At 42.9% G+C, this 24550-nt stretch overlaps 4 protein-coding genes across 4 annotated transcripts; all 4 read right to left on the bottom strand.

Moving 5' to 3' along the window:
• Window positions 1-1563: 1563 nt before the first annotated feature.
• Window positions 1564-2427, bottom strand: LOC140874091 (uncharacterized). The gene has a single exon (XM_073277367.1). The coding sequence runs from the start codon at window positions 2425-2427 to the stop codon at window positions 1564-1566; it is 864 nt and encodes a 287-aa protein (XP_073133468.1).
• A 2372-nt stretch (window positions 2428-4799) lies between these two features.
• On the bottom strand, window positions 4800-5189 carry LOC140874090 (NAD(P)H-dependent FMN reductase LOT6-like). Its single transcript, XM_073277366.1, has one exon. It carries the CDS (start codon window positions 5187-5189, stop codon window positions 4800-4802), a length of 390 nt encoding a protein of 129 aa, XP_073133467.1.
• A 10310-nt stretch (window positions 5190-15499) lies between these two features.
• Window positions 15500-16718, bottom strand: LOC140874089 (uncharacterized). Its single transcript, XM_073277365.1, has 2 exons — window positions 15807-16718; window positions 15500-15700 (listed from the first exon to the last, which is right to left on the bottom strand). The coding sequence occupies exons 1-2, from the start codon at window positions 16716-16718 to the stop codon at window positions 15500-15502; spliced, it is 1113 nt and encodes a 370-aa protein (XP_073133466.1).
• Window positions 16719-21947: 5229 nt separating this feature from the next.
• On the bottom strand, window positions 21948-23154 carry LOC140874088 (uncharacterized). The gene is made up of 2 exons (XM_073277364.1): window positions 22939-23154; window positions 21948-22889 (listed from the first exon to the last, which is right to left on the bottom strand). The coding sequence occupies exons 1-2, from the start codon at window positions 23152-23154 to the stop codon at window positions 21948-21950; spliced, it is 1158 nt and encodes a 385-aa protein (XP_073133465.1).
• Window positions 23155-24550: the final 1396 nt, after the last annotated feature.

Below are 24550 nucleotides of genomic sequence, written 5' to 3'. Positions count from 1 at the left end.
CCTTCGGCGCCGTCATGTTCATCGAGGCCGCGATACAAACGATGATTTAGTTTGAGATTATCAGCCTCCGGCAGGAAACGACCAAACCCGGTAAACTGATGTTTGCAATCCTTCGCGGTAAAAAAAATCTTTACAAAGCTGTTCGGCAGTTTTGTTTGGTGATATCATAGATATCACGGGGTTTAATCATTAGCTCTTCATCAACCCAAACAGCCCGACTGTCATCAACCATCGCATCGCCATAAATAGACGTTGTACTGGTGTACATCAATTTTGATACGCCATTGGCTATACACGCATTGAGTAAATTAAGCGTGCCATAAATATTTACATCGATAAATGCCTCGCGGGGATAGTTCAATTCATAATGTTACCATGGATGGCGGCAGTAATGAACAATTGCATCAATGTTTTTGGTGATGGCTAAAACGGCCTCTTTGTTCAGGATATCGATCTGCTCATCAGTTGTTTCCGCCGGGATCACATCAATACCGGTAACATCATGCCCGTGCGAGCATAAATGTTTAACCGTAACAGCCCCTAACCTGCCCGATGAACCTGTAACTAAAACACGCATTTTTTAATGACCTGAGCGATAGCCAATATTCGTGTCCACTCCGGGTGACGCTTAAGATATGATGCCACGTAAACACAAAGCGGCACAAGCTTCAGGTTATGTTCTTCGATATAGTTGAATGCTTTTTCGACTATAGCCGACGCCACACCTTTACCTTCCAGTTCAACCGGTACTTCGGTATGGATCAGGTAAATTTTATCATCCTTTTGCTTGTAATCGATAAAAGCGCGGTGGCCTTCAACATGCAGTTCAAATTATGGATGGCCTCATTATTTACCAGGGGAATTTCTTCGTATTTCATAGCTGTATTTATTACGGGGTTAACAAATGTATAAAATGTTAACCCCGTTTAATATAAATTACTTTTTAATTCCCCACACCGATACCGTTCCCGCTTTAACTTTAAACTCGGCCCAGCCATCAGCAGTAATAATTACTTCTTCACCATCGTGCTTGTTCAGATAGTCAAAACAAATATTTTGCCCGCGTGCCCGGCCCCAATCTCCATTTCTTTAAAGCCATCCTCGCTGTTTGATAGTACAACTGCACATCCGGAATCTTCATGGTCTGTATCGCCCTCGCGGGTCCAGCCTATACAATTAGGGTGGTCAAAATAATCGCGCTGGGTACCGTAGGCAAGGTTTTTTCCTTACATAAAGTAAGGTTTCCAGTTCAGCAACTATTGGCAGCTCAATGCTATATTCCTTTCCATCCCCGCCTTTATCGGTATATTTTGAGCCGTACATATCGGCGTAAAAAACACAGGGATAACCGGCTTCGCGCAGCAAAATCAGCGCATAGGCCAGCGGCTTAAACCAGGCGTCAACCGGCTGCTCCAACGATTGCAGCGGCTGGGTGTCATGATTTTCAACCAGGTAACGGCACGCTCGGGATTGGCACTTACCAGGGTATTATCAAAAATTGTGGTGAGATCATAATCTTTACCTGCTTTTGAAGCTTGATGAATATTATCATGCAATGGCGCGTCAAAAAGCGACATAACGCCCTTCTGTTGCCTCAATATATTTCAACAGTTTGGGCAAATCAAAAGCCCAGTACTCGCCAACGGTAAAAAACTCATGCTTAAACTCATTGCGCATATAATCAAGCCATTCGTTATAAAAGCCATGATCCATATGTTTAATAGCATCGAGCCGGAAGCCATTGAACTTCGCGGTTTCAAAATACCACTTGCCCCAGTTTTTCAGCTCCAGCCTCACACTTGGGTTGCGGGTGTCAATATCTGAAAGCATGAGGTAATCGTAGTTACCATTTTCATCGTCAAGCACATCCTCCCAGCCTTCGCCATATTGGTTTTGAATACTGAATATGGCGGTTTTCCTTTTTATACGCATCATAGTCGATACCAGAAAAGCACTGCCAGTCCCATATAAATTTGGAGTATTTGCCTTTACGGCCAGGAAAGGTGAATTGGTATACGCCCCTATCTCGTAAACATCGCTTATAAATTCGTTACGGTTAGCCGGGTCAACCTTGCGGGCGTTCACTTTTTCAATTTCGTCGGCCCCGCCCATGTGATTTAGCACCACATCAACATAAACCTTTAATTGGGCTTTTTGCGCGGCAGCAATAGCGTCAAGGTATTCCTGCTTGGTGCCGTATTTTGTGGGTATGGTACCTTTTTGATCAAACTCACCAAGGTCATAAATATCATAAACATCATACCCGGCCGAATAGCCACCGCTTGCTGCTTTGTAAGCCGGTGGCAACCAAACCGAGTCGATCCCTTTTTTCTTTAGATTTTCCGCGTCATTTTTTAACTGATTCCACAATCTGCCTCCGGCGGGGTAATACCATTCAAAAAATTGCAGCATTGTAAAATTTTCCATGCGTTTAAATTAAGTATGCCATTTTATAGTTGATACTTAACTAAATATACGCAGAAAGGTTTTATCGGCCTTAACCTCAATATTAAATCACTGTAAATCAAAAAGCTCAGGAGGCGTGCATTTGATGGATTTTTTCTTTGGCACTATCCAGTAACGACTCATTACAACCACTTTCGTCAACAAGCTCGGCAATACGGTAGCTATAATATTCACGCTTCAAAACCGTAGGCGTAATACCAAACACGTTGGCAAGCAGCATCAGTTTTTCGGGATTGAAAGCAACCTCGCCCCGTTCTACCTGGTTTAAATTTTCTGTTTCTAAACCGAGCTTTTCGGCCAGTGCCGGCTGTGTTATGTTAAGTAAATTTCGTTGCTGGCTAATGAAAAGGCCAAAATGGCTTAAAGTGGGCATTGAATTGCGGATGTTAACCGCCGGGGTAACTTCCGCAGCCTCATAATCGGTATTGATATGTTGTACAAACAGATGCCTCGCACTTTTAACAACATAGAAAAACGATAAGCCATCTGATCGAACAAGCTTTCGTCTATACTGTAATTAACATTGCCCTTGATCCCGTAAACTTTCAGAATGCCCAGGTTTTTAAGCTCGGCCACATGTTTGTTTATGGTTTCGATGTTAAAGGGGATCTCATAAAGCATTTCGCGCTTTACCACATTATTATGTTCAATAATGATCCTGATAATGGCTACCCTTACCGGCAGCGCCAGGGCCTTGGCAAAATTTGATAACTCTTTATCGTTATCGTCAAAATTGTATATGAATAGGAAAGTGGCATTTTAATAAATATGAAAGTTTATCACGCTTAAAACCGCGGATAAACAATGGTGACACGGCCCGGAAGCCGGATAAAATAAACCGAAAATCAACTAAAATAGAGTTGCCGCAGATAGGTTATCAATTACTGAACGGCTTTGCCATCCGTTAAACAATAATTTGCCGGTTGACCAGATACAGAGGATGGGATAAAGTTTTACTGAGGTTTAAGAACCTGATATGCCGGTAGGTAACCCGCTTCCTAAATCCGAAAAGAAAAGGGTAACAGTAGTAAAAAGCAGGAGAGCCTTAAACGTAAACTGACAACGGGTGTGCCAATTTTTTTTGAATGGCCGTCATTATGGACAGGCTACCATCCCGGTATTGAATTATCCTTTTGCTAAATGATTTATCGAGCAGGAAGATGTTGATTTTTACCGGAGGATGCTGCCTGTTAAAGATCATGAAACCAACAAAAGGCTTGGCCACAAACATTAGTGTAGCAAACAATAAGACAAGCTTAAGTTTATATTGCGGTTTCATTAACGTAAAGTTATATCTCTAATTTAACCTCAATGTTAAATTTCAGATTACATCAAAGTTATCTGAAGATTATTTTTGCGCACTAATTACAAGCGCGCCGTAATTGAGCAGCGCTGTTTCCACTTGTATTCTGCGATTGGAACAATGCCGCAACCTCTTCCTTTATTTTATTCCTGGTCGGCTCATCGGCTTGCGACATGGCAGCTACTATTGGGGCGCCAACTTCCAGCATCATTTGCCAGTAACGGTCAAAGCTTCCGTAGTCTACCTGTCCGGCTATTTCACTTTGGGTTATATCATTAAAACCCGCCTGCTTTAACAAATTGACAACAACATCCGGCTTTGCACAGCGAAACATACCCGGCGCTCCGGAGCCGGGGCGGGCAATATCACGTGCTTCTGGATAACACTCATAATGGTGGTAACCCAGTTATTTTGTTCGGGGCCTGCCCATACAGCAGTGGCAAAGCGGCCACCAGGCTTTAGTACCCGGTAAATTTGATTGGCAGCCAACTGCATATCTGGAAAAAACATGAACCCCATGCGGCAACTGACGGCATTAAATGATTCGGTGTCAAAGGGCAACTCGCTTACGTCCGCAATTTGAGCTTTGTAATTTTTTACTCCCTTAGCCGCGGCATTTGCCCTGGCTATTTCCAGCATGCCTTCGGCGAGGTCGGTACCCGTTACTGTTCCATTAGGTGTTAAAGCAGCAATGGTTAAGCCGGGTTCGCCGGTACCGGCGGCAATGTCCAACACATCGTATCCATCTTTTATTTTAAGGTTATCAATAATAGCATCGCCCATGGGTTTTAAAAACGCATGTTAAACTCGTCCCACTTTTTCCATCCGGGCGAAAATTTATTCCATGATTGCTTTTGCTGATCACGGATTTCTTCCAATTGATTTTCCATAGCCAATAATAATACAGTATGATCAGCATAAAATTTAACACAATTACCGTCAATATGTTACATCAAAAATCCCCTCATTATTTAAAACAAAAATCCCCTGCCGGTTATGGCAAGGGATTTAAAGACCTTAACTACAAATGCTATTTATCTTCCCGTATCGCTTTCATGCCTTTAGTCCAGCGCACCAGTTGGTCAAGCATGATCTTAGCGTTTTTATCCAGTCTTTCATCCGCGGTAAAATTATTATCCTCGTCAACAAACTGATTCAATTGCGGGATATTGACCATTTCGCCAAGGGCTACATTCTTTAACGAAAGCAGATCTGTTTTTAAACTCATAACCGCCCTTACACCGGCAAACGGACCAATAGAATAGCTTACAATGCCGCTTGGCTTATAGGCCCATTCGTGTACCAGGTATTCTATGGCATTTTTAAGTGGCGCGGGATAGCTGTAATCATATTCGGCAGTCACAAAAATAAAAGCGTCGGCTTCTTCAATTTTGGCGCTCCACTGCTTGGTGTGCTTCATGTTCATATTGTTTTAGGGCCGGTGAACAGGCTCGTTCATCAGGGGTAGGTTAAGCTCGCCCAGATCAACCATTTCGGCTTCAAAGCCATGATTGTTAGCCCCCTCGGTTATCCATTTCGCAACAGCAGGCCCTTTACGGCCCGGACGTACGGTAGAAGTTATTACTTTGAGTTTATACATGTTTATCAGTTTAGTTGCCGTAAATATTGGCAATTCAAGGCAACTACACCTAAACAAAAAACAACATTGATAAAAACTTTACAAATACTATTTGAGTATCAGCACTGGGTTTGTAGCGTTTATTGACAAGGCCTCCGTGATACTGCTATGGGTTAAATTATAGAAAAAGCTATGTTTGCCCGGCAAAGCTATGATCAGTTGTACAGATTGCTCTTTGGCAAAATTAAGTATCCCCCGTACAATATTTTTATCGTCCGAGTAGTGAAGCTTACACTCATAGCAATTTACGAGTTGTTTTACCGAAGCCTCAAACTCCTCTTCGCGCCCGATGTGTTTGTTTTTCGGGTCGACATAAAGCAGCATCAGCTTGGGGTTAAGCCAGCTGTGCGAGGTATTAAGCCCTTGTAAAACACCAAGCCGGGCTACGGCTTCAAGATCACAGGGCACCAGTGCCTGCTCTATTTTCTGATAATTACAATTGGGTGGGATAACCAGCACTTTTACAGAACTGCTTTTTGCGATTTCGATAACCTGCTCGCCAATCATGCTTAGTTCGTGCCCCATATCGCCCCCAACAATCATCAGGTCGGGACGCTGATCATCAACTACATCATGTATGGCCCTGATAATTGGCTCGGTGCTAACTACTGTTTCTATCTCAATATTTTCGTGGCAGCGGTTTTTCAGTTTTTTCATGAGCTCCTTAAGCTCAACTTCAATTTTTTGCCGTTCATTTTCAATATCATCCGGCTTATCAGCAAATAGTCCTGGGGAGGGAAGGATTTGTTCATATACCGATGTGTAATAGCTTTTAAGGAGGATAATTTTCTTTACCGGCATATCACACCCCATATCGGCTGCATATTTAATGGCGTTGGTATTGGTGTCCGAAAAATCTACAGGTATTAATATAGTTTTCATAACAAACAATTTAGGTACGTACGAGACCCGTACGCTTAATGCTAAATTTACGATTTGTTTAACTATTTTAATACATTATTTTGTTGTTAAAACTCCAATAAAACCTTCCCTCCTTTATCATAAGCCAAAGCCTGCCCAAACTCATCAACCGGGTAGGTTGCCGCCGGCGAAAGCTTAAATTCGGCCCGACCAATAGAGTGTACCAGATGGCTGATCATATGTGTCCGTTCCTCGTGCGATAAGCTCTCAACATATCCCCTTACGCCAAATCCTTTAATCATCAGGTTTTTAAAAACAACTTCCGCATTTAAATAGGAAGTTGGTTTGGGATCAAGTAGCCCATAAGCGATAAGGCGTCCGCCTGGAGAAAGAGAAGAAATTATTTCGGTAGCCAGCGGACCGCCAACCGCATCCAATGCGGCTTTGATCCCCTTGCCTTTAGTAAGCTCATTAATAGTTTGTTTAAGTTCGCCGGGGCCGGCACAATTACCTGTTCGGCCTTTAACGCCAGTAACTCTTGTTTTTGTTCTTCGTGCCGTACGGTGGCTATTACGCAAATGCCTTTCTCGGCGGCCAGTTGTATTATGATGCGCGATACTGTAGAGTGACCCGCGGTGAGCAGCAGCCAGTCACCACTTTTAACTTTCGCTTCCTGTATTAAACCATAAGCGGTATAAGGATTGAGCGTGAGCTGAGCAGCTTTTTGTACCGGAAAGTATCGGTAATAATACTACATCCTGCTCATCAACTATCACGTATTGCGCCCATGCCCCTATTTTGCTAAATGCTACAAGGCTCCCCCTGGGGATTATGCTATCGTGACCGGCTTCTTCTACATAACCTGCGCCTTCCAGTCCGGCTATTTGAGGTAACGTAGGTTTATAGCGATATTTCCCTTCGATGAAAAGCAGATCGGCCGGATGTATAGGACTGGCCTTTACCCTGACAAGTAACTGGCCGGGGGCCGGTTTGGGGTAAGCCAAATGTTTTAGCTGAATCACATCAGCGGCATTGCCCGCCTGCTCAAAAACCAATGCTTTCATAGTTGAAATACAATTTTCAGCTATGAAAGTTTGAGTTATGCCAATATATGGGCCCTAAAATTTATAGCCCAAAGCTATACCCAAGCTCCTGGTCTTTGTACTTTCGTAAATATATCTGTCATTTCCCTGGATATTAGCTATCCCTAAGTTATAAACTGCGTTGATCATAAAACCGTTATTCAAGGCAAAGCCCGCAACCGCGTTCGCGCCGTAATCAAACGATTTAAAATTGCTAAAGTTATCATTACCGAATTTTGCATTAAAAGGAGGCGAAGCTGCTAATGATGAAGCATTTGGCAAAACCGGATCCACGGCAGGTGTAAACCTGCCCGATAAAGCATTAGCAATATAAGGTCCGGCACCTACATAAAAACCACCACCCTGCACCGGGATATTATATATCAGGTTAACAGGCACCTGTAAATAGTATAAGCGCCATTTGCCGTACGTTCGGTAAATAATATCACCGCTTATTGCATTTTGGGAGCTCTGGCTGCTTAAAGCATTGAAAATAATGGCAGGCTGCAATGAAAATCTTTTAAAATTAAAGCTGGCAAAAGCTCCTGCAAAATAGCCAAACCCGCTTTTATCGGCCTTATCAAGCTTGATATCTGTACCGGGAGTGCGCGATAACGAAGTTGTCGCAATCCCCGCTTTAATACCAAACTGAATAGCTTTGGTTTGAGCCGATAATTTTAAGCATGCCAATAATAACAGGAATGATAAGGTTAAAGGTAATTTCATATTTGTGAAAGTTTGGTTTGTATATCAATAATACGGGCATACACAAAAGAATGCTACACCTGATTTGAGTTTTTTTGTCTCCCCCTGGGCCTCTCGGTGTTTAAGTTAACCTGCAAAATTAATAGTCAAATGTCTATTGCAAGTGGAGTAATCAGTATAAGTTGAACCCCTCTGGGGTTCGGATAAGGGCGAGGAAACATCATTTCTACAAACCTTTTCCCCCTCCGGGGGATTTTTACAATTTAATTAAGATCATGTTAGTTTTAGATGCTTTGAAAGACAGATGCACCAGAGGTGCAAAAGGTTTGTAGCATAAAAAATATAGAAATATCCTTTGCCCCAGAGGGGCAAAACAAGACGCCTTGCTCATCAAACGACAAAGCGCTTATGTCTCCTCAGGGTCTCTCGGAGAGGACCCTGAGGAGACATAAGCCTTTCCTGTTAATGATTATCGCTTTTAAAACTTGATGCTAACGCTCAATGTTCCTCGGGTTGGATTTTGCGGCGCCAACGGAACGACCAGTAATTTTCGTTGGTAAGGTTATCCAGTTTAAAGCCTACGCGGTATTTAGGCTGATCGTAAAAATACCGTAGCATCAACTGTAGTATATGACGGTATAGTAAACTTGAATGTTTGCGTATTGGTTTGGTACGAATCGCTGCCGTAATTGCCACCCACACCAAAACCTAAACCCTGAACGCTGCCATGCATAATACGGTAAACTCATCCAAATGTTTGCCAACCTGGCCGGGCCCGAGTTAGCCGGGCGTAAACCCTGTACCGAAGCTGCCCCGTTAGTTATTTTGCTGTCGTTATAAGCAAAACCGGCAACAATGTTAAAACCGCTAAACGGATTGGCTATAACTTCGGCTTCAATACCTTTGCTTAATTGGGTACCAGCCTGTGTTATAAAACCAGGGTGCGCCAAATCGTCCATGATGGTATTGGTTACATTAATATTATAGTAACTTACGGTTGAGCTTATTTTATGATCCCAGGCATCAACCTTTACACCACCTTCCCATTGATTGGCATACTGGGGCTTAAAGGTTGAATTATCAAAGGCCGTAGCTGTAGGTGTAGCATTATTAAAGCCGTTCATGTAGTTACCAAATAATGAGATCTGGTCTTTAACCAGTTGGTAAACCAAACCAAATTTTGGCGATAATGCCGTTTGGCTAAAATTGCCCGTTATTTTGCCATTGGCCGGAGTATAAGCGCCTTTGTTCATAAACCTATCTATCCTGAGGCTGGCCATCGCGTTCAATCTTTCGGTAATATTAAATACATCCGAAACATAAGCGGCATACGAGCTTTGATTATTCTGCACGTACGAATTAGCGTTGGGAGCTAAAGCCGCTACCAGCGACGATATTTTATCGGACATTAAAGTTATTGTAAGCCGCGCCAGGGTTTTTATAGCTGATACCAGGCAGGGTAACCGTGTAGTTTGTCCAATTGCTTCTTTGGTTATAATATTCCAGACCGGCAACTATACGGTTACGAAAATGACCGATCTTAAAATCGCCGATAAAGTTTTGCTGAACATTGGTGATATAATAAGGATAATCCTGGCTGATGGCCTGCTGCTTAATCAGGGTATCGGCAAGACTTAACTGCGTAACATAACCTTTGGTAGAGGAATAGGTTTTGTTGAACATGGTTTGCGATTTCCAGTGATCCGAAATTTTATAGTTGATCAGCGAGTAAAGATCAATCTGCCTGCTCAGGTAATCAACACTGTTGTTAGCGAATGAGCGTTTATAATCGATACCGAGATCTTTGATATTATAAATTTTCCCTTTGGCATCTGGAGCAAGCCTGTATGCCGATGTAGCATTTGAATTACCTATTTCAGCATCTACATCAACAGTTAAGCGGTCGTTAACAATGTAAGTGATACTTGGGCAACAAAAATACTACGTGTAAAGCCGGCATCCTGAAAACTATGTCATTATGCAAGGCGGCGTTAACCCGAAACAGCACGGTTTTATCTTTATTCAACGGCATATTAACATCCGCGGTAAGGCGATTAAGGTCAAAGCTGCCGGTTTGATAGGCTATTTCGGTACGCGGCGTTTCATTGGGTTGCTTGGTAACCCGGTTAAATAAACCGCCAAATGAAGCAAGGCTGCTGTTGTACAATGTACCGGTAGGGCCTTTTATAGCTTCAATCTTTTCAATATCGGCAGGATCAATGCTGTTAAAATTGTAACCGGCAACGCTGTTACGGATAAAGTTACCGGTAACAAAACCGCGCGATAATAAGGTTGTGCGCCCGTTGTTATAAACCAAAGGCACGCCGGTACCCGGGATGTTTTTAAAAACCATCTACATAACTGGTTACAACCTGCTCTTTCATCAGCTCGCTGGTCACTACGCTATATACCTGCGGGTTCTCAAGGTTTTTTAACGGCAAACGGGCAACATCTTCAGTCTCCTTTTTCAGGAATTTGTTGTGTTTTGCGCTTTTTACGTAAACCTCCTGCAAGTCTTTTGCGCCCTCGGATAAAACAAAGTTCACGGTGGTGGTTTCGCCCGCGGTAACGGTAACCTGTTTGGTTTGGGTTTGCAGACCGATAAAGCTGGCAACAATGGTGTAGGTGCCTGTCGGAACATTTTTAATGGTGAAATGCCCGGTTTGTCCGGCGGTGGCACCAAACTGCGTATTGGTTAAAACTACATTCACAAACTCGGCAGCTTTACCGTCAGCTGTTTTTACGGTACCTTTTATTGAACCGGTAGTTGTTTGAGCTTTTACATTGATACCTAACAGCAAAAGCATCAGCAGACAGGTAAAAGCTTTAAAGAAATTATTTTTAACGTTTATTACGGCAGACTTGCCAAACGCGCAAATAGGGGTAATTGTAAAACGCATATTTTACTTAAATAATAAATTGATTAAAGGATCAGCATTAACTGAATCCAGCCATGAAGTTTTGGCGACCAGCAAGACCGGATTCGGGCGCAAAGGTATATTTATTTAGATTAATTACAAATAAGGTTTTAAAATAGTAGTTATTTAACTGATATAGAGAACCTAACAATTAAACAGAATGATAACCGTAAATCATTAAAATACGGTAAAAATTAACCTGAAGAGTTATTTAAAATTAAGCAAAAGCGAGGCTTTTATTTGCCTTACCCTCCCGGATGGGAAAGTTTAAGAAAAGAGTGGAGATTTTGCCGGTAAGGCACCGGGAGTTTGGGGCTCCAAGCATCAATCTATACCAACCCGCTTATTCAAAGCTTCATTGGTTGTTTTGTAAACCCTTTCAAGGGGTATTTCCAGTTCATGAGATCTGCCGGTATCCAGCAACTGTTTTTGTTGCTTTACAAAACCGGTGATATCCTCAATGCGGGAAATTTGCTTTTTTCCGAAGTTTTCAAGCATCTCCCCTTTTAATCCTAATTGTATTGCCCGGCGTTCCTGTTTACGCCCATAAGGATCCGGATCCCATTGCAGGCGTACTTCTTTCTCAGCTAAATCGGCCCGCCATTGTTCGTGGCTATCATGATATTGGGGATTAAAGGACGATATCACGGCTTCATTTAAAATGGCCTCGAAATCTTTTTTCTGGATCCACAAAGCCAGCACACTTTCCTGGTTTTCTTTTTCGGCCCAGCCGCAGCGGTACATAATCCATAAAAAATTGGGCTTAATCCACGACATACGGTTGTAGCTGTATTCGCTTCCACCCAAAAATTGGTTTTCGACGGCAAACCTTGCAATGCTTTTTTTGTAGGCCTGGTAAACTACAATTTCTTCGTCTGTTTGATGGGCAAGGATGTGCTGCCCTGTTTGGGGCCAATGTTCAAGACCCTGATTGTAAAATTCTGTTATAATATTCATACTATAATATAACGAATTTTCAGGACAATATCAAAAGGCCCTTAGAAGTTGTTTAGAATTGATGAATATCGTTTTACAAATAGATAAATTTCATTGCCGTTGGTTTTAACCAACGGAGTAATAGATAGCGATGAGAGGGCTTCAGCCCAAATCCACTTGCACAATTGGGCTAAAGCCAGGATTTTTCATTATTCTTCACCGTTGGTTAAAACCAACGGCAATGAATATTTTGTAAGAATAAACAGTTCTTACAGACGGGAAATTATACTTTCCCCGGAAAGCTTTCGCTGCCCCGCATATAGCTTCCCAAACGTTTAAGCAGGTAGGTGGCCTTTATCAACAGGGTTTTATCGGCAACAAAATCGCTGATATCATCGGCTTTATTCATTAGCTCCTGTTTGTACACGTCTTTAAAATCAAAATAATTGAGTGAAAAGTTCCATTTATCAGTTAAAAATGAAAAAACCTCGCTGTCATTTTCAAGCAGTTGGGAATAGTTTATCACCAGGTAATCATCCGGCTGAAGTTTTTTTGAGCGAGTTCAGGATGGCTTCATTATAGCTGATCCATACTTTCAAATAGTTTTCGGCATGGTCATGATAGAATGCCTTAAGTCGCCGGGCCCGCCTGAAATGAACCCAAACCAATCGTTGAATATATTTACGGGCCATGTACTTTTTATCAACATAAACAAAATCGCGCCTGAGCAGTGAGGTAACCACCGACTGATAGTTACGCAAAATCACCAGGTACCTTGCACCGGGCAACAGCTTAGCGTAAGTGTCCAAAAACAGGCAGGTACGCGGGTCTTTCCAGGCCCATTGCTCATAAAGCTGCTGTTTGATGCCGATAACCGCCTTTAGCTTTTCCAGTTGGTAAAGCGGGATCTCAATATCTTTCTTGTCAATCAGCCCCGATGTTTCCAGACTATTGCGATCAAGGATCTCTTCGTGCAGCTTCAAAAATTCCATATCTTCAAAATGCCCGTCAACATTGCCTGTCCCACTCCCGCAAAGGCGCTCGCCAATTTGCAGCCCGCAACGGCTAAGCCAATTTGTTACAAGCGATGTACCTGAACGGTGCATACCGGCAATAATTAATGTTTGCCTCGGTGTGAATTTGACTGTAGTATTGATCATGGTTTAGTTAATAGCGACCGGTTTGGTATAGTTGTTTGATTTGCGCCTGCTGATAGTTTTCAAGAATAAAACCAGCCAATATTTCCGTAGCATCTCCCTGTTTTGTAATATGAGTGTTGATATACAAATCGGGCGACGACGGGATTGGAAAGGATCATTAACGCCGCTCAAATTAGTTACCTTATCCGGATGCCCTTCGGGCAACAGCGCGCGTTTATAAAGGCCTTTAGTATCTCTTTGCATCAGCGTTTTAACAGGGCAATCAATATGTATAAGCTTGACATCAGGGTATGTGGCTATCAGTTCCCGGCGAATAACATCATAGGGATTTATAGCACTGATAATTGTTACCACGCCGTGTCCGGATAATTTGCCGGCGATGAAGCCAAGCCTGCGGATATTGTCGAAGCGATCTTCCTTAGTATAACCTAAATTGGGAAACAGCTTTTGGCGATATACGTCGGCATCAATAATTTCAACCGGAACATCGGTATCAGACAGCCGCATTTTAACATTTTGAGCAAGGGTAGTTTTACCTGATCCGGATAAGCCGCAAAGCAGAATAATCATAAGGTGGTGTGTTAAGCGTTAAATAATAATCGTTGTTTAACCCGTTATTGTAGGCTTAACGCAAATATTTCAAGCGAAATTGCCGTTAACACTTTGTGTATCGATACACAGGTATATTGTATCGATGAACCGGTAAATGACGTAGACGGAGAGAAGGGAAAAAGCCTGGCGGCAATTATGCGTTTGTTTTTTTGCATGCACCAGGTTGTCATGCAGCGCAGGTTTTGCACGTTGGTAGTTTTAATAGGTTCATAAAGTTGCGCACCAGTTCGCGGGTATACTCAAGCAAGATATCTTCATTTACCAAAAACGTTCGGAGCCGTCCGGCAGTAAATAGCGGTAATTACCAAGAGGTTGCACCAGGGTTTCGATCCCGATGTCGGATGCCAGCCTGGCAAAAAAGTAACCGCCGGGTTTCAGTACGCGCCACAACGAACGCAGCATATTGTCAAAATGCTCGGCATCATTGGCAAAGTGCAGCACCGCGCTGCAAATTACCAGGTCAAACTGAGCATCGTCGAAAGGCAGGTTTTCAACAGCCGACAGTTTAAAATTATCAGGAGAATGATCGGGACATAAATCGGCCGATAGGCGTTTGGATAATTCAACAGCATGCTCGCTTTGATCAACGCCGTACACCTTATACCCGTTCTGCAAAAAATAGGTAATGTTACGCCCGCTGCCACAACCGGCATCAAGCACGGTGTGGCAATTATCAAAACGACCTTTCAATAACTGATCGAACAAATAGATATCGATATTACCGTATAAATTGCGGAGGTTGCTGCTGTTCATGACCAAGCTGTTTTCAACCCGAAATTACTGTTTTATTAAATGCTGTGGGGAAAACTTATTAACTTTAACTATGGCTACCGATATGCACATCTTTTTGCAGTTTATGAAAAGCACGTTGTTGCCGCTGCCAGGTGTTACTACCAAAATGCATTTTGAGTACCCGGCGTTTTATGTTAACGACAAGATCTTCGCCAACATACATGAAAAGGATGAGCTGCTGGCCATTTATACCACCGAGCGTGAAAAGTGGATAGCGCTTGATCCGCGTACGTATTTCATTACGCCGCATTACCAAAACTACAAATACATGCTGGTACGCCTTGAAACCGTATCGCCCGATGACCTGAAGCTATTGCTGATAACAGCCTACCTTGCAAGGGCCACCAAAAAGCTGATTAAAGAATATGAAGAATTGAAGGCAAATAATTAAATGTTAACGTAGAGACGCATCACATGAGTCTTAATTGCTAATTATTGCAGTTAAAGATTTGCAAGAGAGCTTATCATACGGGAGACGCATGTGATGCGTCTCTACTAAAATTTCTTCAAATAAAATTTAACTATGGCTACCGATATGCACATCTTTTTACAGTATTTGAAAAGCACGCTGTTGCCACTACCGGGTGTTATGCATAAGATGTGCTTTGAAGACCCGGCTTTTTATGTTAACAACAAGATTTTCTGCAATATAAAGAGAAGGATGAGTTACTGGCCATCCATACCGCCGAGCGGGAAAAATGGATAGCGCTTGATCCGCAGACGTATTTCATTACGCCACATTACCAAAACTACAAGTACATGCTGGTACGCCTCGAAACCGTATTGCCCGATGATCTGAATCAACTATTAATAACAGCCTACCTTGCCAGGGCTACCAAAAAGCTGATCAGGGAATATGAAGAAATGAAGGCAAATAATTAATGTTTTATGTAGAGACGCATCACATGCGTCTTACGCCTGCAAATTATTGCAGTTAAAGATTTGCAAACCCGCTTATCATACGGGAGACGCATGTGATGCGTCTCTACCTAAAACCTCTTCAAATAAAATTTAACGGCTTTTTCTTATGGCTTTATGCCGTTAAGTGCCTCACGGTTAAGGTAAACGTAGATCAAAACTCCAACTACCAGTGCAGCCAGCACAATAAGCCCAATCTTTCCCTTTTTTTTATCCTGGCGTATAAGCCAAACCATAGCGGCTATTAATGGGATAACAAAAACAATGTAAAAAATATATCCTGATGCGTTCATATGCCCCCTACCCCCCTAAAGGGGGAATGTTAATGTGTTATTTGTATCTAATTCTAAACTTAAGCTTATCCCTCCATAGCTCCCCCTTTAGGGGGCCGGGGGGCTAAAAGGCCATCCTTGCCATTGGGGCAACGTCCTGCCCTATAAATTCGCCTTTTAGGTATTTGTGATAGCCGGCTATGGCAATCATGGCGGCGTTATCTGTACAATATTCCATTTTAGGGATAAAGCTGTTCCAACCGTTTTGCTCGGCCATGGCCTGCAGGCCAAGCCTCAAACCGGTATTGGCCGATACACCACCCGCCAAAGCTATATCTTTTATACCATAAGCCTGCGCTGCTTTTTGCAGTTTGTTAAGCAAAATGGTAGCAATGCGTTTCTCTACAGAAGCACAAATATCGGCCATGTTCTCGCTGATAAAATCCGGATTTGCAGCTACGTTATCGCGAATAAAATACAGGATAGAAGTTTTTAAGCCACTAAAGCTGAAATCATATCCTGGAATCTGCGGTTCGGGGAACTTATAAGCATCCGGGTTTCCCTGGCGTGCGTACTTGTCAATGAGCGGTCCGCCGGGATATGGCAGGCCTAAAATTTTACTGGTTTTATCCATGGCTTCGCCGGCGGCATCGTCAAGCGTCTGGCCTATGATCTCCATATCAAAATAATCTTTCACCAGCACAATTTGTGTGTGCCCGCCCGATACCGTAAGGCAAAGGAAGGGGAACGATGGGTTTTTATCGCCTATAAAATGAGCCAGGATATGGGCCTGCATGTGATTAATATCAATAAGCGGGATCTGTTTAGCCAGGGCAAAAGCCTTAGCAAATGAAACTCCCACTAAAAGAGAACCTAAAAGTCCGGGACCGCGTGTAAAAGCTACCGCATCAATATCATTTTTGCTTACTTTTGCGTTCAATAATGCCTGCTGAACAGCCGGAACAATATTTTGCTGATGAACCCTTGAGGCTAACTCCGGGACAACGCCTCCATAGGCCTCGTGTATGGTTTGATTGGCAATAACATTGCTCATGATCACACCATCAACACAAACCGAAGCTGAGGTTTCATCACATGATGATTCGATTCCTAAAATTACGGGCACGTTTGTTTAATTATTGAGTTATTGAATTAGCGAATCAGTGATTTATTATTTAGCGGCAAACCATCTTTCTTCAAAATTGTAGAGGGATAGTAAAGAACTCGCTAAATCACTAATTCACCAAATCATTAAATAGTTTAAAAGGCAAAGTTATTAAAAAAGTACTCAAAATATTCCTGGGCCTGGTATTGTTCATTTTATTGACATTGAGCATACTTTTACTCACGTTTCAGTTTAAGCCGGTACAAACCTGGGCTGCCAAGAAAGCGGCGGCATACCTCGCCGGCGAGCTCCATACCAAAGTAGGCATCCAAAGTCTTTACCTCAGGCCATTTCGCTCGGTAGTAATTGAGGGGCTTTATATTTTAGATAAAAAACAGGATACTATTTTAAGCACGCCAAAGCTGGCCGTTGATATTGATGATTTTTACCTTTTCAGCAGTATAAAGCGCCGCACCATCAACTTTGCCAATATTGAATTGGATAATGGTTCCTTTTACCTCAAAAAACAAAAGGACAGCACTACCAATCTCCAGTTTGTTATAGATTATTTTAACTCGGGCGATACCACCAAAACGCCTGCAGGCAAACCCTGGACGCTCAATTTTGGCACCATCGCTATTAAGAATTTTCATTTTAGATATAAGAACAGCCTCAGGGATACCGTAATAGCAGGTGTTAACTTTAATGACCTTGATGTTCAGCATTTCAGCACCGAGATACAGGGTATGGATTTAAAAAACCACCTGTTTAAAGGCAACATTAAAAGCCTGAGCCTGCATGAAAAAAGCGGTTTTACGGTAAAACATTTTGCTTCAGATGCTACCATTGATACCAATCAGATTATGCTGAAGCACCTGGCCATTCAAACGCCAAGATCGGATCTGAAAGATTATTTCTGGATGAAGTTTAAAACTTTTGATGATTTTGATGACTTTGAAAATAAGGTGCACATGGATGCCAACTTTAAATCGTCGCGCATTTCATCATCAGATATCGCCTACTTTACCGGCGCGCTTAAAAAAGTAAGTTTTGATCTGGGTATAGATGGACAAGCTAAAGGTTACGTGAATAACCTCAAAGCCAAAAAAGTAACCATCACCGGCGGACAAGCAACCTTTGTTAAGGGAGATTTTAACCTGCATAATCTTACCGATTGGGATAACGCTTTCCTTGAATTGAAATTTGAACAGGTTGCGTCAAACAAAAAAGACCTTGATTACCTGATCAGCCATTTTTCGGGAACACCTACAGAGAAAGCCCCCGCTATCCTATCCAAATTTGGCAATTTTAATTTCACCGGCAGATTCACCGGTTCACAAAATGACTTTGTGGCTTATGGCGTTTTTAAAACTGCTCTTGGTCGTTTTGATTCAGATATCAACCTTAAAATTGATAAAAACGACCGCCCAAGCTATAGCGGCAGGATTAATACCTATGCTTTTGATATGGGTACTTTGATTGATGAAAAAGACCTGGGCCGTACCACATTTTCATCAACCATTGAAGGCAGCGGCGATCAGCTTAAAAGTCTTACCGAAAAAGTTGATGCGAGGATAGCTTCGGTTACCTATTCTGGCTACACCTATAACAAGCTTACCCTTAAAGGTACTTTTATCAATAAACTGGCCAACGCCCACATTACCATTAACGACAGGAATGTAAAGCTTGACCTGAAAGGCAAAGTTGATCTTAAGCCCGCCTTGCCTACTTATGATCTTACTGCCGATATCAAAGATGCCAACCTGAACAAACTTGGCTTTACTAAAGATACTTTAACCATAACCACACTGCTTAAAACCCAGTTTAAAGGTGATGACCTGGCCAACCTGCAGGGCAATATCCTGTTTTCGCCTGCAAGAGTTGTTGATCCGCGGAATAACTATGTGGTTGATTCCTTATACCTGTCTGCCGAAGGTTTTGGTAACAACCGTACTATCGCACTAAAATCTGACTTTGCCGATGGCAGTATTAAAGGAAAATATGATTTGGCTACCCTGCCGTCATACTTTAAAACCATCGTTAAAAAGTATATCCCGTCTATCAAAACTACTATAGTACCGCCTAAGCCGGAGGAATTTGATTTTAATCTTAACCTCAAAAACCTCGATCCACTTACGGCGATATTCCTGCCTGATCTGAAAATTCCGGACCAGGGAACTTTTGTTGGGCAGTTTAATTCGGAAAAGAAAACGGCTACCTTATCGGGATATATCAAAACGCTCAAATACGGCAAAACGGTTTTCCATGATTTCATTATCGACGAAAACACAACCGAAAGTATGCTTGGCCTCAACTTATCCCTGAGGCGGGTTGACCTTACCGATAGTCTTTTCATTAAGGATATCAACATTACCAACTTCCTGAAAAACGACAGCCTTAACTTTAACGTTAAGCTCTCCGATAAAAATGCTGTTAATCAGCTTGACCTTTACGGTTTGGTTGAATTTGGACGGGATACTACGGCCAAGCTGAAACTGCTTCCATCGGATGTGATACTGGAAAAAGAGAAATGGAAGATCCAGGAGCAGGTACGCATCCGCTTACTTGACGGTAAAACCCAGGTGTCGGGCTTCGAGCTTTCAAACGGTGCACAAAAAGTATTTATCGATGGTTTTATTTCCGATAACCCGGCCGATCAGTTAAAACTTAAGTTCCAGAAGTTTAACATGCGTACGTTTAACCAATTAACACGTACCTCCGGAGTAAACTTAAAGGGATATCTTAACGGGATATCAACATGAGCTCGGTACTTAAATCGCCGGGGTTAGATTCGCACTTAAACTGTCGATTCACTTACCATGAACAAAACACTGGTGGGTGATGTAAAACTGGTTGCAGCACTCGGCAACGACCGTAAACAGGCCGATGTTAATATGAATATTATAAACCGGGGGCTGGAAACCATGAATATTGGCGGTACCTATTCGTTTGGTAAAGAAACCGATGATAACCTTGATTTTGATATCAAGATGAACCAAACCGAAGCCATCATATTTGAACCATTTATCAAAGATCTGGTTTCGGATGTGAAAGGCCACGTTTCAACTGATCTGAAGCTTACGGGTAAACCGTCAAATCCTCAGCTTAATGGTACCGTTACCCTTGTTAATACCGGCCTTACTGTTAATTATTTGAAAACAGCCTATACCGTTAATAACAAACTTGATGTTAATAACAGTGTTATCACCCTCAAGGATATGGTGCTTAAGGATATTCATAAAGGTACCGGAACCGCCAATGGTACCGTGAACCTCAACAACCTGAATAACCCGGATATTAATGTAACCCTCAAGGCTGATAACCTGATGGCCCTGAACACCACATTTAAAGATAACCACCTTTATTTTGGTACAGCCTATGGTACCGGCACGTTCAGCTTTAACGGCCCGGTTGATAACATGAAAATTGATATCACAGCCAGCACCAACGCCGGTACCATTTTCAATATCCCGCTTAACACCTCATCAACCGCCAGCGATTACGACTTTATTAAATTTGTAAGCCACAGCGATACTGCCAAAGTTGTACCTAAAACACGCGCGTTTAATGGTGTTACCCTAAACTTTGATTTAAGCGCCGACGAAAAAACTATCGTAAAAATTGCTACAGATTACGGCCAGTTGGAGGGTAGCGGTGTTGCCCGAAATTTAAAGCTGAATATTAACAGTCTTGGCGATTTTGAGATGTATGGTGACTTCCTGATATCGTCGGGTAAATTTGAGTTTACCGCCAAAAACTTTATCAGTAAAAACTTTACCGTAAGCCAGGGCGGTACCATCAGGTGGACAGGTAACCCGTCAAACGCGGAGATCAACCTTAAGGCCCTGTATGAGGTGCGTACCAGCAAAGCGCCACTTTACACAGCAGCGGGCCTGCAAACACCAACCTCCGGACAGCAAACTTTGGTGCAGGCCGAACTTATTTTAACCAAATCGCTGTTACAACCAAATATTGATTTTGACTTTAACTTCCCTACCGATCCATCGGTTAAGGACGATCTGTCAACCTATCTTGCTGATGCCAATAACAGAAGTCAGCAGGCTATCAGTATTATTGTACGCCGTAACTTTACATCAAACAGTAATAACTTAACCAACCAGGTGCTGGGCACCGCGGGCGAGGCCGTGAGCGAGTTTGCATTTAATAAATTAAACAGCCTGATATCGCAATCAAACATCAAAAACTTCGATTTAAATATCCGTTCATTTAATGAGGCCAGCGCTTCGCTGCGTTTCTTTGATAGCCGCCTATCGTTTAACGGCAGCTTGTTTAGCAATAATGGATCAAACGATATTTTTAATAACAATAACAACAACCTCTTTAATCAACGGTTTAACAGTCTTACCAAAGACTTTGAGGCCCTATACAAAATACGCCGCGATGGCAATTTAACGGCAAGATATTCATACAGGGCTTTAAATAACGTAACACTAAGCAGCCTTACCGACGTACTGGCACCGCAGTATGTAAACGGTTTTGGTTTGGTTTACCAACGTGACTTTGACACCTTGGTGAGTTTATCAGGAACATATTCAGGCAGGGCCGCCGTAAAACCGCGCCGGTTAATCCAGCTCCCATACCTAATTCTACTACAACAACACCGGCCACAAAGCCCGATGAGGATGATGACCAGTAAAGTTAAAAAGCAGGGGATTGCTTCGTTCCTACCCATGACATAATTAAAACCGGATGTTTTCGCAGCAGATCAGCTTCGGGTGAAAACGGGCAGAACAATGCGCGGAATGTGCGGCTGCAGGGGCATAGCAAGTTTTTGCAGAAGCGGGGCAAGCGCGCAAGGGCCAAATAATTGCAGCCCGTGGTTCTGTTCGTTTTGCAGGGCAAAGGCCGTGCGGTGGACTTATGGTTGGATGTGCGCAAAGAAGCCTTTCTGCTGCAAGCCTTTTTGGGTACTTTTGTGGCGACAAAAGTACCTGGCTTCGCGCGGCCAGGAGCGCGACGATGTAAGTTCATTATAACAATAGTCGTTACCTGCCTCTGTGCGATTGCTTCGTGCCCCGCAATGACGTTGGGATATCGATTTTGTTAAATCGTTTTAAACAGCTTTCCAGAAAATGCTTAAAACCAAAAGGCTTAAAGCGGAATGCTTTAAGCCTTTGTTCTATTATCTGTTTTAGCCTTGAGCTTTAAGCTTCAAAATTAATGATCGCGCATAATAGCGTGATCCATCCTGTCGCGTTTAGTGCGCAGGTAAGCTTCATTATGTGGGTTTGATGCAATCTCGATTGGTACGTTTTCAACCACTTCCAAACCGTAGCCGATAAGGCCGGCACGTTTTTTAGGGTTGTTGCTCATCAAACGCATTTTGGTAATACCCAGGCTACGCAGGATCTGTGCGCCGATACCATAATCGCGCTGATCCATTTTAAAGCCGAGCTTCAGGTTTGCATCAACAGTATCATAACCGTTTTCCTGCAAATGATAGGCCCTTAGTTTATTGATAAGACCAATTCCGCGGCCTTCCTGGTTCATATATACTATGGCGCCCTTACCTTCTTTGCTGATCATCTCCATAGCTTTATGCAACTGCGGACCACAATCGCAACGGCATGAGCCAAAAATATCGCCCGTCATGCATGAGCTATGCACGCGTACCAAAATTGGCTCCCCAGGCTCCCAGGTTCCTTTTACCAAGGCAAGGTGATTTTCGCCGGTGTCAACCTGGGTATAGGCTATCATATCAAAATCGCCCCATTCGGTTGGCATTTTAACAGCCACTTCCCTCCTTACCATCGATTCATGTTCTAAACGATAAGCGATAAGGTCTTTAATGGATACTATTTTGAGATTAAATTCTTTAGCTATCTCCAACAGATCGGGCAGGCGGGCCATTTCGCCGTCTTCCTTCATAATTTCGCAGATAACGCCTGCTGGTTCAAAACCCGCTAAAACGGCCAGGTCAACAGCTGCTTCGGTATGCCCTGTACGGCGCAATACACCGCCATCTTTTGCTATCAGCGGAAAAAATATGCCCCGGGCGACCCAGGTCTTCGGGCTTGGTAGCCGGATCAATAAGCGCAAGGGTGGTTTTTGACCTGTCGCTTGCAGAGATCCCGGTAGTACAACCATGACCAAGCAAATCTACCGAAACCGTAAAGTTAGTTTCGTGCGATGTGGTATTATGGCTCACCATCGGCATCAGGTCGAGCTCACGTGCCCGCTGTGCTGTAATAGGAGCGCAAACCAGGCCGCGACCGTGGCGAACCATGAAATTAATTGTTTCGGGGGTGGCATTACGGGCGGCCGTTAAAAAGTCGCCTTCGTTTTCACGATCTTCGTCATCAACTACGATAATTGTTTTACCGGCTTTGATCTCCTCGATCGCTTCTTGTATGGTGTTTAACATTATATACTTGCTTATTGGGGTGCGTTTAAACGCTTGTTTAATCTAAATCAAATTTAACGCATATTACCAAGACTTGGGTCGGCGTTGTGTAAAATGATATTGCTTCTATAATATGGCGTTTATTAATAATACCGTTAATGACTGCGGTGGGTTGCCTTAGGCTTAAATTTTGCTATAACACGGTTTACAAAACGTTTATAAATGTCCATATCAAATAAGGCTGAATCAGTAGCCGCTTTATATGACAGGAACAACCCTATAGGCAACAGCGTGATAATGGAGATCCACATACCCAGGTACTTGTTGATATCACCACCCTTAACTGACTTTTCGCCAATGGTGGTAATAATATAGTAGATGAGGAAAAACACAACCGAAACTACTACCGGCAAGCCCAGGCCACCCTTCCGGATAATAGAACCCAACGGCGCGCCAATTAAGAAGAGCACCAAACACGCTACCGAAAGGTTATACTTTTTCTGGTACTCCACAAAATACCTGCGGATGTTTTCAGAATCGCCTTTATACCTGTCGCTCCGGTTTTTGATCACATCTTTAATTGACCTTATCTCAGACGCGGCACTGCTGAGGCTCATCTGCTGCTCAGATAAAGTAAGGCCCTGAAAAACATCCTTTTTAGGGTCAAACTCCTTATACTTTTTAATAACCTTTGATTGGGCTGGTATTGAATAGTATTTGATATATGGTGTCACCAGCTTATAATTCACCATCACATTACTATCAACAGAATGCTGCGACGAATCCAGGTAATGTGTCAGCTGTTTAACGTTCATCATTTGTGATGCCTGCTTAAACTCGCTCTCATTTGTCCGGGTAATCTTAAAAGTAGAAAGATCAAATTTGGTTTCTGTTTCTTTAAAACGCTGTCGCATCAGGCGCTGCCGGGTATTATAGGTAGCATTTTCCGGAGCCGATTCTTCGTACCTTACCCCATCCTTCAACCGTAATACCAGGTATTTATCGCCCATAGTACGGAACATGGAGCCCTCGCGGGCCAGCATCACGATATTGTTATTTTCCCCGTTCGGGCTTTTTTGATAGATCATGATATCGTACAAACGCTGCCCATCAGGATCTTTACGCTTAACACGAATGGTATAGCCAGGGAAACTGTTGCTGAATACTCCCTCCGGCAGTAAATCGGCCGACTTTTGTTTCCGGGCATCATACAGCAGCGAAAAGTATTTCAGGTTCGCTACCGGCAGCATGTAATCCGAAAACAGGAACGCGGCAATACTGAGTATGGTAACCACAGTGATCATGGGGTACATGGCACGCTTTAACGAAATACCGGCAGCCTTGATAGCTACCAGCTCATAATTTTCGCCAAGCGAGCCGTAGGTCATGATAGTTGAGAGCAGGATGGATAAGGGCA

The sequence above is a fragment of the Henckelia pumila genome, chromosome 1 (assembly GCF_033568475.1).
Source record: "Henckelia pumila isolate YLH828 chromosome 1, ASM3356847v2, whole genome shotgun sequence".
Classification (NCBI taxonomy): domain Eukaryota; kingdom Viridiplantae; phylum Streptophyta; class Magnoliopsida; order Lamiales; family Gesneriaceae; genus Henckelia; species Henckelia pumila.
Note: the sequence above shows the minus strand (reverse complement) of the source record. Positions and strands in the feature narration are given on the sequence as shown.

Excerpts from the sequence above, each read along its gene's own strand:
- LOC140874091 (XM_073277367.1), bottom strand. The coding sequence starts at position 2,427 with ATGGAAAATTTTACAATGCTGCAATTTTTTGAATGGTATTACCCCGCC.
- LOC140874089 (XM_073277365.1), bottom strand. The coding sequence starts at position 16,718 with ATGAGCAATGTTATTGCCAATCAAACCATACACGAGGCCTATGGAGGC. Across the intron at positions 15,701-15,806 it reads GGCAGGACGTTGCCCCAATG|GGGGGTAGGGGGCATATGAA; the intron begins GCAAGGATGGCC and ends TTCCCCCTTTAG.
- LOC140874088 (XM_073277364.1), bottom strand. The coding sequence starts at position 23,154 with ATGTTAAACACCATACAAGAAGCGATCGAGGAGATCAAAGCCGGTAAA. Across the intron at positions 22,890-22,938 it reads AGCTCGACCTGATGCCGATG|ATTTGCTTGGTCATGGTTGT; the intron begins GTGAGCCATAAT and ends CGGTTTCGGTAG.
- LOC140874090 (XM_073277366.1), bottom strand. The coding sequence starts at position 5,189 with ATGAAGCACACCAAGCAGTGGAGCGCCAAAATTGAAGAAGCCGACGCT.